General features: G+C 40.2%; 1 protein-coding gene and 1 pseudogene across 1 annotated transcript in view; one reads left to right on the top strand and one right to left on the bottom strand.

Moving 5' to 3' along the window:
- Positions 1-7,195: 7,195 nt before the first annotated feature.
- Positions 7,196-15,718, bottom strand: part of OSBPL11 (oxysterol binding protein like 11) — a 97,391-nt gene continuing 88,868 nt past the window's right edge. Inside the window, exon 13 of the mRNA XM_004712250.4 lies at positions 7,196-8,829. Within this exon, the coding sequence (XP_004712307.1) occupies positions 8,764-8,829 (66 nt within the window). The 3' untranslated portion in view covers positions 7,196-8,763. The remainder of the gene's footprint in view (positions 8,830-15,718) is intronic.
- Positions 9,264-10,364, top strand: LOC105979499 (annotated as a pseudogene).

A 15,718-nucleotide genomic window follows, 5' to 3' on the forward strand; every position in this document is an offset into this window, starting at 1 on the left:
GTGACATGATTAGGTGTGGTTCCTCTGTATTCAGGATCCTGTGTCCTGTTAGAGAATGTTCTCAACAGTTTCAGTATTAATTTCTCATTCATCTTCTCATGGGTCTGGCAGATCTTTGAGGACAGGAATAGTATTTGTCACATCAGAGTCTAGAGCACCAGTTGGCTCCAAAGGTACAACAGAGGTTTGTTGAGTGAATGAAGGTCAAGCTAGGTGACACAGGGAAACTTCAATTGTAGAAGTATCATTTCTTAAGCTACACAGTTGTAGAAGACTTACTACTTTCATAGGGCTGTTATGAATCTCAAATGGAAATATTATCAAATACTTTGTGCTATGTGTTTCTTGTGCGACTTGGTTTTAGAACAAAGTAGGGATTTTATACCACTGGAATATGTGTGTATATATGTGTATATATATATGTGTGTGTGTGTGTATATATACACACACATATATAAATACATATATATGTATATATATACATATACACACACACATATACACCTTCTTAGAGTTTCCATTTTTAAACTCCATCTGGTAGAATTATTACCAAATCACTGCTTACCTTATAGCACTGCAGTGGCTGCAAAACCCCTCCAAAGTGTAGATCCTGCAGCACTCACAGTAATTTGCCTTTCTTCAGGGGGACATGCTGAAGTTAGCACTCATCTTAAGGCTATATCGTAGAAGCAAAGCAAAAATGCTACAATTATATCTAAAAGCATTAGATAATTACTATTATTTCTAATGGCAATGATATGTATTGGGGAAAATATGATACAAAGTTTAGTGAATCAATATGTAGATACTATAGCTCACCCAATACGCAAAGTAAAATTACCTTTAAGGGCTTAAAAGCTCTCTGTTCAAAGGTAATTAATTGAAACATGAAGATGGGACTTATATATAAATTTCACAGAAGTCATAGGGTAGCACTATAGTGTCACTATAGCTTTAAAAAGAAGAAAAATAACCCCACCCTAATGCACCCCTGCTAAAAGGTTGAAAAATCCTCTTTGTCATTTGACTTTGGTTTCTGAACACACAAGACCTAATAACCAGAAGAAAAAATTAAAAAACCAAACCTACAAGTATTAAGTCCATTCTGACTAAGGAAGAGAAGCAGGAAGGGAGGGACACACACACACTCTATCTCTCTCTCTCTCTCTCTCACACACACACACACACACACACACACACACACACACACGTGTGCATGCAGAGAGCAGTGGGACATCTTTCAGAAGAGGGGACAGGCAAAAAAGATTCTAAAGTGGCAGTGTTGCACTATTGTCAAAAGTTAATTGAAGGTCCACATGGAAGAAGCACACCAACCTGTGAGATCATGAGGTGTCATGGGACCAAGCAACAGGTTATCAGAAGAATCATAACAAAAACGCATTGGTGAGAATGAGGGGGGCTGGAGCAGAGACCCAAAGTCCATCTGTGGACAAAAAAACATCCCCCACAGAAGGGTTGCAAGGAGGGGATGAGTCAATCAGGGTACAGTAGAGCACCGATGGATCACACAATATACCAGCACTGCTTCTCACCATGGACTGGACGGGAGCATGTACATAGGTATAGATAAGAGATAAAGCTGAGGACACACGGACACAGGGACAGCAATGGGAATAGCAATACCAAACGGGAATGGGGAAGGGGGTACCGATCGCAATGAAGGGCACATAACTACACACCCCTATCCAGGAGCCACAGAACAATAGAAACCAGAGGGGAAGGGAGACAGCGGTCGGTGTGAGATATGAAATAACTATAATCTATCAAGGGGGGGGGGAGCTGATCCCAAGGAAATGTCTAGAAAATAATGATGGCAATTTATGTACTAATACGTCAGATACAATTGATGTATGGATTGTAACAAGAATGGTAAGAGCCCCCCACCAAAAAAAAGAATTGTAAGAGCCCCCCCGCAAAAAAAGAATTGTAAGAGCCCCCAATAAAATGATCTTTTAAAAAAGGGGGGGGGGATTAATTGAAGGCATCAGAAGACCCAAAACAAAAATAAACATTTTTGAGAACAGGGGTCAGTGGTTTTCAACCTTCCTAATAACCCGACCCTTACAGTTCCTCATGTTGTGGTGACCCCACCCCCAACCATAAAATTGTTTTTGTTGCTACTTCATAACTGTAATTTTGCTACTGTTATGAATCAGGCAACCCCTGTGAATGGGTCATTTGACCCCCAAAGGGAGCATGACCCACAGGTTGAGAACCACTGCCCAAAGCCATCTGTAGACAATGGGATATTCCCCTCACAGAAGGGTCATAAGGAAGGGATGAGTCCCACCAGGGCACACAGTATAGCTCCGATGAAACACACAATATTCCTCTGGTTCCTTGAGGCTTCCTCAGAACAGACCAAGTGCACTGGTACAACTAAGAACTCAGGACACATGGACTCTAGGTCAGATAAACCCCTCAAGAACAGAAATGGGAGTAGCAATACCAGGAGGGTTGAAGGAAGGTGGGAGGAGAAGGGGGGAACTGATTGTAATGATCGACCCATACCCTGCCCCACCCCCACCCCCAGGGAATGAACAACAGAAATGTGGGTAAAGGGAGACAGTGGCTGAAAATAATAATTTATAATTTATCAAGAGGTCACAAGGGTGGGGAGGTAGAGTTGGGAGGAGAAAATAGAGAAGCTGATACCAAGGGCTCAAATAGAAAGTAAATGTTTAGAAAATGATGATGGCAATATATGTACAAATATGCTTGATACAATTGATGTATGGATTGTAACAAGAATGGTAAGAGCCCCCCACCAAAAAAAAGAATTGCAAGAGCCCCCCAGAAACGATGTACAAATGCGCTTTACACAATTGATGTGTGTATGGATTGGGATAACAGTTGTATGAGCCCCTAATAAAATGTTAAAAAAAGAGAAGAAAAAAACAAACAAAACAAATGTCCACTGGACCAACAAGGAAGGAAGTGACTGGAAACCAATTTAGACTCCTGGACGTCAGAACTGTCACAACATATTTTTAAAACATTTTATTGTGATTTGGGTGAATATTTACAATTTAGCTTAGTATTCAACAATCTATACACATTTTCTTATGTGACATTGATTGCAAGCCCCACAATGTAACAGCACACTTCTCATTCCCCGCCCCCACCCCACCCCCGCCCCGCCCCCTTTTATTGCTTCCATTAGGCTCTTTTCTCCTATTTCCTCCTGCTTTCTGAGCTTTTATCCTGCCCTTCTGATACTCTATGGTTGATTGTTCTAAAGCGTGCATATCTCCCTGATGTTATTCACTTTAGAGGTCTACTGAACCCAAACAGTATTTTATTATTTCGAGTGAAAATTTACACAGCAAACTAATTTCTCATTTACAATTTCTGTATGGGTTTAATTTGACATTGTTTACATTTTTCATAATGTGTCAACATTCTCATGGTATCCATTCTAGTTGCTCTATTTCCAGTATCTAGTCCTCTGCCAGGGAGCATAGTGGTTATGAGTTGGGCTGAGCTCCACATGGTCATGGTCAGCAGTTTGAAATCAGCAGCAGCTCTGTGGGAAAAGACTGGGTTTTCTACTACCATAAAACAGTTAGTCTCGGAAACCCACAGGGGGTCACTCACTATGAATCAGAATGGACCCAGTGGCAGTGTTTTTGGGGGTTTTTTTTTAGAGTTTTCGGTCACCTCATTTTGCCTTTAGTCTTCCTTGACCATTTAGCCTCATAGAGATGATTTTTTTTAAGGAGGGCAGGCAGTCCTCCTGGGTGATACTCTTTTATCTTATGATCCAATCTGCTATTTAGTTAAAGGGTGACCTCAGAAGACAGTTTAAATTGAAGATCTAAAGAGAGTAGTTCCTGGTTTTTAAAAGCCAAGAGTTCCATCTTTCAGAAGTTCATGCTTAAAGTTCTTCAGACTCCACTGCTTCGTGACACAGTCCGAGCATCACCTCTCGAGTATGTTTTGTGATACCGTGACATGATTAGGTGTGGTTCCTCTGTATTCAGGATCCTGTGTCCTGTTAGAGAATGTTCTCAACAGTTTCAGTATTAATTTCTCATTCATCTTCTCATGGGTCTGGCAGATCTTTGAGGACAGGAATAGTATTTGTCACATCAGAGTCTAGAGCACCAGTTGGCTCCAAAGGTACAACAGAGGTTTGTTGAGTGAATGAAGGTCAAGCTAGGTGACACAGGGAAACTTCAATTGTAGAAGTATCATTTCTTAAGCTACACAGTTGTAGAAGACTTACTACTTTCATAGGGCTGTTATGAATCTCAAATGGAAATATTATCAAATACTTTGTGCTATGTGTTTCTTGTGCGACTTGGTTTTAGAACAAAGTAGGGATTTTATACCACTGGAATATGTGTGTATATATGTGTATATATATATGTGTGTGTGTGTGTATATATACACACACATATATAAATACATATATATGTATATATATACATATACACACACACACACATATACACCTTCTTAGAGTTTCCATTTTTAAACTCCATCTGGTAGAATTATTACCAAATCACTGCTTACCTTATAGCACTGCAGTGGCTGCAAAACCCCTCCAAAGTGTAGATCCTGCAGCACTCACAGTAATTTGCCTTTCTTCAGGGGGACATGCTGAAGTTAGCACTCATCTTAAGGCTATATCGTAGAAGCAAAGCAAAAATGCTACAATTATATCTAAAAGCATTAGATAATTACTATTATTTCTAATGGCAATGATATGTATTGGGGAAAATATGATACAAAGTTTAGTGAATCAATATGTAGATACTATAGCTCACCCAATACGCAAAGTAAAATTACCTTTAAGGGCTTAAAAGCTCTCTGTTCAAAGGTAATTAATTGAAACATGAAGATGGGACTTATATATAAATTTCACAGAAGTCATAGGGTAGCACTATAGTGTCACTATAGCTTTAAAAAGAAGAAAAATAACCCCACCCTAATGCACCCCTGCTAAAAGGTTGAAAAATCCTCTTTGTCATTTGACTTTGGTTTCTGAACACACAAGACCTAATAACCAGAAGAAAAAATTAAAAAACCAAACCTACAAGTATTAAGTCCATTCTGACTAAGGAAGAGAAGCAGGAAGGGAGGGACACACACACACTCTATCTCTCTCTCTCTCTCTCTCACACACACACACACACACACACACACACACACACACACGTGTGCATGCAGAGAGCAGTGGGACATCTTTCAGAAGAGGGGACAGGCAAAAAAGATTCTAAAGTGGCAGTGTTGCACTATTGTCAAAAGTTAATTGAAGGTCCACATGGAAGAAGCACACCAACCTGTGAGATCATGAGGTGTCATGGGACCAAGCAACAGGTTATCAGAAGAATCATAACAAAAACGCATTGGTGAGAATGAGGGGGGCTGGAGCAGAGACCCAAAGTCCATCTGTGGACAAAAAAACATCCCCCACAGAAGGGTTGCAAGGAGGGGATGAGTCAATCAGGGTACAGTAGAGCACCGATGGATCACACAATATACCAGCACTGCTTCTCACCATGGACTGGACGGGAGCATGTACATAGGTATAGATAAGAGATAAAGCTGAGGACACACGGACACAGGGACAGCAATGGGAATAGCAATACCAAACGGGAATGGGGAAGGGGGTACCGATCGCAATGAAGGGCACATAACTACACACCCCTATCCAGGAGCCACAGAACAATAGAAACCAGAGGGGAAGGGAGACAGCGGTCGGTGTGAGATATGAAATAACTATAATCTATCAAGGGGGGGGGGAGCTGATCCCAAGGAAATGTCTAGAAAATAATGATGGCAATTTATGTACTAATACGTCAGATACAATTGATGTATGGATTGTAACAAGAATGGTAAGAGCCCCCCACCAAAAAAAAGAATTGTAAGAGCCCCCCCGCAAAAAAAGAATTGTAAGAGCCCCCAATAAAATGATCTTTTAAAAAAGGGGGGGGGGATTAATTGAAGGCATCAGAAGACCCAAAACAAAAATAAACATTTTTGAGAACAGGGGTCAGTGGTTTTCAACCTTCCTAATAACCCGACCCTTACAGTTCCTCATGTTGTGGTGACCCCACCCCCAACCATAAAATTGTTTTTGTTGCTACTTCATAACTGTAATTTTGCTACTGTTATGAATCAGGCAACCCCTGTGAATGGGTCATTTGACCCCCAAAGGGAGCATGACCCACAGGTTGAGAACCACTGCCCAAAGCCATCTGTAGACAATGGGATATTCCCCTCACAGAAGGGTCATAAGGAAGGGATGAGTCCCACCAGGGCACACAGTATAGCTCCGATGAAACACACAATATTCCTCTGGTTCCTTGAGGCTTCCTCAGAACAGACCAAGTGCACTGGTACAACTAAGAACTCAGGACACATGGACTCTAGGTCAGATAAACCCCTCAAGAACAGAAATGGGAGTAGCAATACCAGGAGGGTTGAAGGAAGGTGGGAGGAGAAGGGGGGAACTGATTGTAATGATCGACCCATACCCTGCCCCACCCCCACCCCCAGGGAATGAACAACAGAAATGTGGGTAAAGGGAGACAGTGGCTGAAAATAATAATTTATAATTTATCAAGAGGTCACAAGGGTGGGGAGGTAGAGTTGGGAGGAGAAAATAGAGAAGCTGATACCAAGGGCTCAAATAGAAAGTAAATGTTTAGAAAATGATGATGGCAATATATGTACAAATATGCTTGATACAATTGATGTATGGATTGTTTTAAGAGATTTAAGAGTCCCCAATAAAATGATCTTTTTTTTTTCTTTCAATAAAATGATCTTAAAAACAAAAAAGGTAATTCAGTAAATTGGGGTTGATTTTAGTGACTCATAAATGTTTTGCTTTTCATCTGAAACTTAAAACTGCACTTCATTAATTATTTAAACAGCCAAACCACTAAGAGATCAATGAACATGCAGAGTTCACACAAACCCAACCATCTCTGGTTTCGCTGTCTATTCTTGCGTTCGTTCTCTCCTGATGCCTTAAGGATTATTAAGAGAGTGAAACAGACAGAATCATAAAAACACTTATTATATTTATTCCCTAAGCTGGAGATTGCTGAAAATAACGATTTTAAGAGTAAAACCAATGTCCTATCCCAAATGAATATGGTAAAAACTCTACTAAATATAAACATTCTACTTCCCTCCATTTACAAAAGAGTCAAAGCCATCATTGTTTGCTACTTTATTATTTTTCAATTTTCCCAACACTTGAACTAGGTAGGATTCATTTTGAGATTTTTCAGTGCATTTCACAGCAAAAACGAACAAGGGAATCATTAAAATGGTTGTGTGGAAACCAATTCTTATTAATTACAATTTGTTGAAAAATGGTTTTGTTTTCACGCTATTAAACTCTTTAATGAAACACAATTTATCAGAGCACAAAGCTTAAATTTATGTGATGCAGCAGACACAGCCCTACCATGGCTGGTGACCAACAGGTACACGCTCCACACACTGATTGGAAGACCACATCAGAAGAAACAGAGTAAGGCACCACTCTTGGAAAATGAAGGTAGCTTGTAATACAAATGTTGAGCACCTGAGGCAAGTGCTCAATAAATACTTGAATGAATGAGGGAAGCCATAATTAGCACTATTCTTCTAATTACCAGCAATTCTTCAACCTCAATCAAATACTATTTTTTAAAATGTACACCTGAATACAATTTCCTGATACTTTATTTCCTACTTTTTCTTCAGCTTTTAGGTTTCCTTGGAAATATAATAAAACCGCACCTTGACATGCTCTCTTAAGGACAAATATGAACAGCTGGACTAAATTTTGAGTGAACAGACATGAAGCATACTTATCCAGGGGATAGCATATAATACTGTATATCAACCTATCAGTGAAAAAAAAAGGAGAAAAAGTAACAGGTTTTTTTTTTTTTTAATGTCTGCTATTTAATGCCTTAGTTCTTGAAGGCCAAAAACCACATAGCAACATGAGCACATTTTTAAAAATTGTCTTTCAAGTGTAATATTTAATAAAACTAGATATTGAAAAATGTTCTGAAAATTTTCAAGTCAATGTTGTTTTCAAGTATATTAAAATGTTCCGAAGTAAAATTCTCCATGGTTATAATTCTAATCAATTTATAAATAGAGACTTTTAAAAGTGTTCCAACAGAGGTGGATAAGGGACAAGAAGATCCTCCAACACAGGCACACCATCTCCGTGAAGAAAGCGAAGGTCTGGCTACTACAACCGGGTTGATTTTTTTTTAACACTGATCTCAGGCACAATGGCTGACTCCGCTTCTGGGCCATCTTCCTCCTCCTCGTGGTCTGTTTATAAGAGTAATGAATACTTCAGTTACGAACAGAAAGCAAAGCACAAATTTGGAAAGATACTCCACTTTTTACTTTAAGGAGGGATCGAGCAATCACTAGGTTCTCACTGGTGTATATGTCCGCTGCCACTGTGCATACGGGTTTCAATCTTTCGGAGCTTTAGGAGCAGGACCTGGATAAAAGAGGAGTCATCCAGGGCTTTAGTAAAAAGTTTTAGGATGATATTGCTCACATCACAGAAAGAAGGCGGTTAGAGGGCCATTGTGTTTCACCCCACTGGTCTTGCTTTGGTCCTGCTCTGGCCTAGCAGGGACATTCAATCTGAGCGAGGTTCAGTCTGTGTGATCAGGAAGCAGGTCCCGCAGTGCAGCGACTCTATGCGGCGGGTGAGGGCAAACAGAGAAGAACCGGACTCGGTTGGGTCTTACGGTGCCCACGTCACTCTGCTGCTTGGGCTGCTGAAACGGTTTTCCAAAGGGGCTTGTGATAAATCCAGCCATCTCCCTGCAACCAGCAGAAGAACAATCATTTCTCCAATATTTTACAAGTCAACAACCCAAACTAGAAGCAATATCACCTCTCCTGAAAAGGACATCTACACCCCACCCCCATCACAGGGAGATGAACAACAGAAACGTGGGTGAAGGGAGACAGCGGACAGTGTAAGATATAAATATAATAATAATTTATCAAGAGTCCACGAGGGTGGGGGAGGGAGGTAAAGAAAAGAGAAGCTGATACCAAGGGCTCAAGTAGAAAGAAAATGTTTTGAAAATGATGACGACAACAAATACCCTAATGTGTTTGATATAATTGATGTATGGATTATTTTAAAAGCTGTTAAGAGCCCCCGATAAAATGATTTATTAAACAAATGAAAAGAGAAAAGGGCATCTATTCTCTTGAACCTCCACGTCCCTTCCAATTTATTTATATCGATGTGTTTTACACTGACGTGCGTGTAAATAAAAAGTACTGCTACACAATCAGGGGCCTTTGATAAAAAAAATATATAAAAAAGGTGAAGTTGCTATCTAGAAATAGCCTCCTTCTAAGTCTATACACTTTTTTTTCATTGTGCTTTGGATCAAAGTTTATAGAGCCAATTGGGTTTCCATTCAACAATTCACATGGATTTTTTGTTTTGTGAAACTGACTGCACCCCCCACAATGTAACAGCACTTTTCCCACTTCCTCTGCACTTACCACTGAGGTCCCTCTTTCCTACCCTTCTGCCTTCTGAGCTTTCTGTGACCCGGAGCAAATGGTACCGAAGAACTCAATTTACTGTTCACAGATTTGTACCCTTCTAAAGGCACTGTTTGCTTCTATCTAATGCTTCCATGAAGAGTCTCCACTCTTCTACTTGTATCACATAAAAATGGGAGGTTGGCTCTCTGCTCCAGCTCCGCCGACTCGGCTGCCCACTCCCCGCCGCCGGATCGCACCGTGGCCAACAGCGAGCGCACCTTCATCGCCATCAAGCCGGAAGGCGTGCAGCGCGGCCTGGTGGGCGACATCATCAAGCGTTTTGAGCAGAAGGGCTCCTGTCTGGTGGCCATGAAGCTCGTTCAGGCCTCCGAGGAACACCTGAAGCAGCACTTCGTTGACCTGAAAGACCGCCCCTTCTTCCCAGGGCTGGTGAAGTACGTACTGTACATGAACTCGGGACCCATTGTGTCCATGGACTGGGAGGGGCTGAATGTGGTGAAGACGGGCCGGGTGATGCTGGGAGAGACCAACCCAGCGGATTCTAAGCCAGGCACCCTCCGAGGGGACTTCTGTGTTCAAGTTGGCAGGAACATCACTCATGGCAGTGATTCGGTCAAGAGCGCTGAGAAAGAAATCAGCCTCCGGTTTAAGCCGGAGGAACTGGTGGACGACAAGTCTTGGGCTATGACTGGATCTACGAGCGAGAGGCGGACAGAGCAGTCCCATCCCCGTGGGCCCACTGGCACTGTGCCTGTCCTGTGTACAGCTCTTCCTCTGGGGTTGGAAGCAGTAGGATTGATGTCCTGTCTCCTTCCAAAGCACACTGACCAATACAATAAAGTCTTTGGAGACTGGGGGAGGGGGGGGGAGGGAGGTTGACATCCTTAAAGGGCTTGAATCATATTCCTTTTTCAATATTCTTTGCGTTTGGGGACTAAAACGAAGTCTGGAGGGGCAAGATCAGCCCTGGAGGGTGGGAGGGGTAAGGCTGCCCAATGAAATTCTCATAGGACAGGATATCCCTTGCTCCCCTCAAAGATAAACAAATGTATCATCCTGATGGAAAAACCATTCCCTGGCACAACACTCCTTTTTTTCACCAATGCAATGTCATAGAAGACCCTATGATTGTCCTGTGTCCTTTGAGAAAATTTAGCAATATTACCTGTTTGAAATCTCCCCCTGAACAGTTGCCATACCTGTTGAGCCATCCTTCCTGTCTTGAATGTAACTGACCCAGCAGATCCCCTTGGAAACCATTGTTTTGATTGCACTTTTGTTTAAAGGCACCCTGATGAGTGAGCTGAGACAAGCGCATGACAGAAAACTTGTCTGCAGTCATCGACTGATCACAAACACGTTTAAACACGTGTTTGTCTTTTCATTTCTATTGCTACCACCCTTATATAATAAGCCACTATACCTCTTGTCCAGACTATAATCATCTCCTAATTAGATCCAGTAACCCTCATTCTTGGCATCTCCTAATCCGTTCTTTATTTTCGAATAACCTTTTATTATGAAACAGGTGAGGGTTTACCGAGTAGATTAGTTTTCCATTCAACAATTCAGACATTTTATTTCATCTCATTGATTGAAATCCCCACAATATAACATCATATACCTTACTTCTTCCCTCTATCTCCTGTTTCCATTCTTCCTTTCTTACCTCTTCTGAATCCTGTCCTTAGGTAAATATTGTGCTTTTGGTCTCAAAGAGTTGATTATGTTAAGGTGGGTCAACCTGCCGAGCACTTATGATGTTTGGCTGAAATCTGAGCCATGGAAGCAAGTTCATTTCTAGAGCTGAAGGGAACTAAGGGCCATCATTTCAGGGTTTCCCACAAGTCTCTATCGGAGCAGTAAGCCTGGTCTTTAAAAAACAAACAAACATTTTTTTTTTAATGATACTGAGTTCTGTTCTACATTTTTCTCACACTCTATGCAGTACCTCCCTAATGTGATCCATCTCAGAGCAGTTAGTGATAGGTGAATACTATCTAGTTCTTCTAGTTTCAAGTTCATGGATCTTGGTATCTGTTTGGTCTATTCGTCCCTTAGACTAATTGTATCCCTGTGTCTTTCATTTCCATCACTCTTCTTTCCTTCAGCTGGAGACCAATAGTTGCACCGTAAATGGCTGCTTGCGAGCATTTAAGACCCCACCTGCTATTCACCAAAGGATGCAGGCTGTAGAATATTGGACTGTGCTATGCCACTGGACCTTGATGTCCCTGAGCACATGGTCATGAGCCCCCAAGTCCAGTGGCTCATTCCCCAAGGTGTTTGGTTATGTGTATGAAGTTTTCATAACCTCACCCCTGTAGGCTCCATTATCTTTGTGGATGTATTTGCAGCAAAGGTAAATAATAAGTATAAATATCCTCTACTAAACCTATATATATCCGTGAATTCCCAGTTCATTCTATCACATGCAGTCATAGGATCGTATATTTCCTTGTTTTAAAATTCACTAATGACTTCCTACTGCCATCATAATATGACACAAAATTTCTGAATATTTAGCACCCTGAAAAATCTGGCTGCTGCCAAGAATTCCAAGGTCACCTGTGCCATCTCACCAATCTGTTCAATATGCTCTTACCTCATTGTACTTTTTGCTTCTTAAATGTATCCGTATCATTCCCTCTGGACTTTTACCAGGCTGTTTCTCTCAGACTATTTTGCTTAATATATGGATCGCTGGTTCCTTGTCATCTACCACCAGATGGCAGCCTAACCGTCCCTCTCAATTTAAAACAGCTCCTCTCCCATTATTGTCTCTTGTTATGTTAGTTGCTGCAGTAGCACTGATTGTACAATTATATGAAGGGACTTCAAAAATATTTGTGGAATAATTCCATTATCTTTTAATTCCATTTTACCATGAACTATTTTGGATACCCCTTGTATATTTATTTCTTTGTTTAGTATTTTCTCTCCGACAAGATGGTAATAAGAGAATCATACTCATTTTGCTTTCATATTATTCCCAATGACCAAAGCAGAGGTTATCATAAACCACTGATGGAATTAATGAACATCAGTCACTGAAACAACTTGTTTAACATTCTTTTCTCAGTCCTGAAAAGATTCACTTCCCTATTGGTACACAATGGAAGCAGATAGGGGCATTTCTTTAGACTGTATAAGGAATAAGGGCAGGTCTAGTCCAGTCTAGTCTGCTGTTTGCTGCTGTCAGGTGTCGTGGAGTAGCTTCGGACTCATAGCAGCCCTCTTCACAACACAAGGAAACCCCGTCCATCCTGCGCCAGCCTCACAATTGTCCCTATGCCTGAGCCCACTGGTGCAGGCCCGGGCTCTGTCAGTCTGTCAATTTTTTGGACAGTCTTCCTCTTTTTCACTGGCCTTCCACTTTACCAAGCATGATACCCCTTTCCAGGGACGTGTCCCTTCTGATAACCTGTCTCTGGGATGCGAAATGAAGACTCCTCATGCTCAATTCTAAGCCGCATTCTAGATGTCCTTCTTCCAACACAAATTTGTTCTTCTAGCAGTCTGTGGTACTTTCCATTTTCTTTGTCCATAGCATACATCAAATGCACCTATTTCTTCTTCAGTCTCCTGTATTCACCATCCAATTTTCACATGCACATGAGAATGAAAATATCATGACATGGGTAAGGCGGACCTTAGACTTTAAAGTGACACCTTTGCTCTTGTGTAGATTTGCCAAATATACCATGTTGTTTGAATTCTTGACTGCTGCTTCCATGAGCACTGACTCTGGATACATGTAAAATGAGATGATTTCTATTTATTCTCCACTGATCATGATGCTGTCTATTGGTCCAGTTGCGAAGATTTTTATTTTTTTTAACATTGAGTTGTAATTCATACTGAAGGCTACAGTCCTTGATCTTCATCAGCAAATCAAGTCTTCCTTGCTTGCTGAAAGCATGTTGTGTCATCTGCACATCACAAGTTGTTAATAAGCCTTCTTCCAATCCTAATGCCATTTTCTTCACATAGTCTAGATTTATAGATGGTTTGCTCAGTACACAGATAGAATTAAGTATGGTGAAAGGACATAACCTTGTAACACATGCATTTCCTGATTTTAAACCATGCAGTACTCTCTTGTTCTGTTCATACAACTGCCTATTGATATATGCACAGGTTCTACATGAACACAAGGAAGTATTCTGGAATTCCCATTCCTTTTAAGGCTATCAATATTTGTCTTGATTTGGAGGATAACTTTGCATAGTCAATAAAACATATATAAACATTTTTCTGATATTATCTGCTTTTAGTCAAAACCCATCTAATGCCAGCAATATCCCTTGTGTAATGTCCTCTTCTGAATCCAGCTTGAATTTCTAGCAGTTCCCTGTCAATGCACTGTTGCAACTATTTTGAAATTATCTTCAGCAAAATTTTACTTGCATCTGATATTAATGAAGTCTCCTCCTCTATTGGGTCTGTCACCTTGCTTTGGGGTGAATACAAATATGGATCTTCCAGTTGGCTGGTCAAGTAGCTGTCGTCCAAAATTTCTTGGCATAGATGAGTTGAGTGCTTCCAGGGCTTAACCGGCTTGTTGAGACATTTCAATTCATATTCAATCAATTTCTGGATCCTTGATTTTGGATGATGCCTTTGGCAAGTACAGCTTCAATTTCTTCCTTCAATAGTACTGGTTCTTGATCATAAAGCTACCTCTTGAAATGGCTGAATACTGACTAGTTCTTTTTAGTATAGTAACTGTGTATTTTTTCCATCTTATTTTTTTTCCCCCAACAATTTTTATTTTTTGCCCACAGAATCCTTCAGTATTTCAACTCAAGGAATGAATGTTTTCCGCAGTCCTTTCAGCCAGGGCTATGCTAAGTGTGCCATGAGAAGTGTACATAGGAGGAGCTAATAAGTATTTCTGGAGTGAATGAGTGGTTAGGAACCAGAACTAAGTTTAGGTCAGATTTCAGAAGCCAAGAACAATTTATAATGTGAACACACTTCGACAATATTGTATATCTTATACAAATTTTAAGAGTTGAATATGTGCAGGAAAAGACAATATCCCTTCTATAATTTGTGTAACTGAAAAATTACCTCCAAATCAACTTTTCCCTTTAGGAAATTATTATCTTCTTAATATTTATTTTTAATCTATTGTCCTTTGTACATTCAATTTTATCCTCTACTTTTTTCAGTTATATATTAAGCATCTTTCACATGTTATTATAGAAATCTTTAAAATGGCTAATCATATGGCTTTAATTTACTTACACATTTTCTACCAAGAATACTTATATACATGGTTTCCAAATTCTTACCACTATACATACTTTTGTGAACGTTACTGAAAATATATTTCTGCAAATGTTGGATACTTTCTTTTAAATCAATTTTTATACATGTGATTCTAAGTCAAATTTATAGATATTACTTTTGTAGTTAAAACAGATGCTCACATTTAAAAGCACAGCTGGAAGTGCTGCATTATTTAATATAACATGAAACATGCTCATTTTTCTTTTCTTATTGTACTTCTAATAGAAAAGTTGTAACTCTTGGTTTCCCCGGGGGGAGGGTATATTTTCCAGTTATTTTCATAGGTGTTTTAGAATGGAACTAAAAGCTATAATCACTTAAGTCAAGACATCATATATTTAAGTTAGTAACCAATTTAAAGGCTGCAAGGCCAGTATTAAGATGCTCTGAGTTTCTATGCAGCTACCCTGTAAAGCAGCTATGCTACACCTCTAAGACCTGAAAAAATCAAGATCTGGTGCTCCCTCAGTCGCCCCCTAGCCCTCAAGTCAGGAGCTTGGTTGAGTGACAGAAAAGCATAATGAGGAATGAAGTTAAGGACACATTTACTGCATAGCATGCATTCCAAAATTGTTAACAGCGAGTCCCTCATGTGAAGGTACTGCGATACAAGACTCCCAGTTTCTATCAGACATTATTTATGTTCTGTTAACCTTTTCTTTTTTTGAACATTTGGTTCTAGTTTATAGTTTTGTCACTTTGGTAAAAATAAAAAGCATTACTATAAAAGGTATACTCTTGCTTCTTTTCCCATACCGATTTAAATTTTTAAGTCGTAAAACCACCTTGCTTGTGTTGGCTTCACCAGATAGCAATATTCTCTGAATGACTCCCCTGCTGTAACTACAAGCAACAAACCCTGTAGCAAATATTCTTTTTTTTT

Source organism: Echinops telfairi, unplaced genomic scaffold, assembly GCF_000313985.2.
Source record: "Echinops telfairi isolate 266 unplaced genomic scaffold, ASM31398v2 ScPeMD7_17;HRSCAF=63, whole genome shotgun sequence".
In the NCBI taxonomy this organism is placed as follows: Eukaryota; Metazoa; Chordata; class Mammalia; order Afrosoricida; family Tenrecidae; genus Echinops; species Echinops telfairi.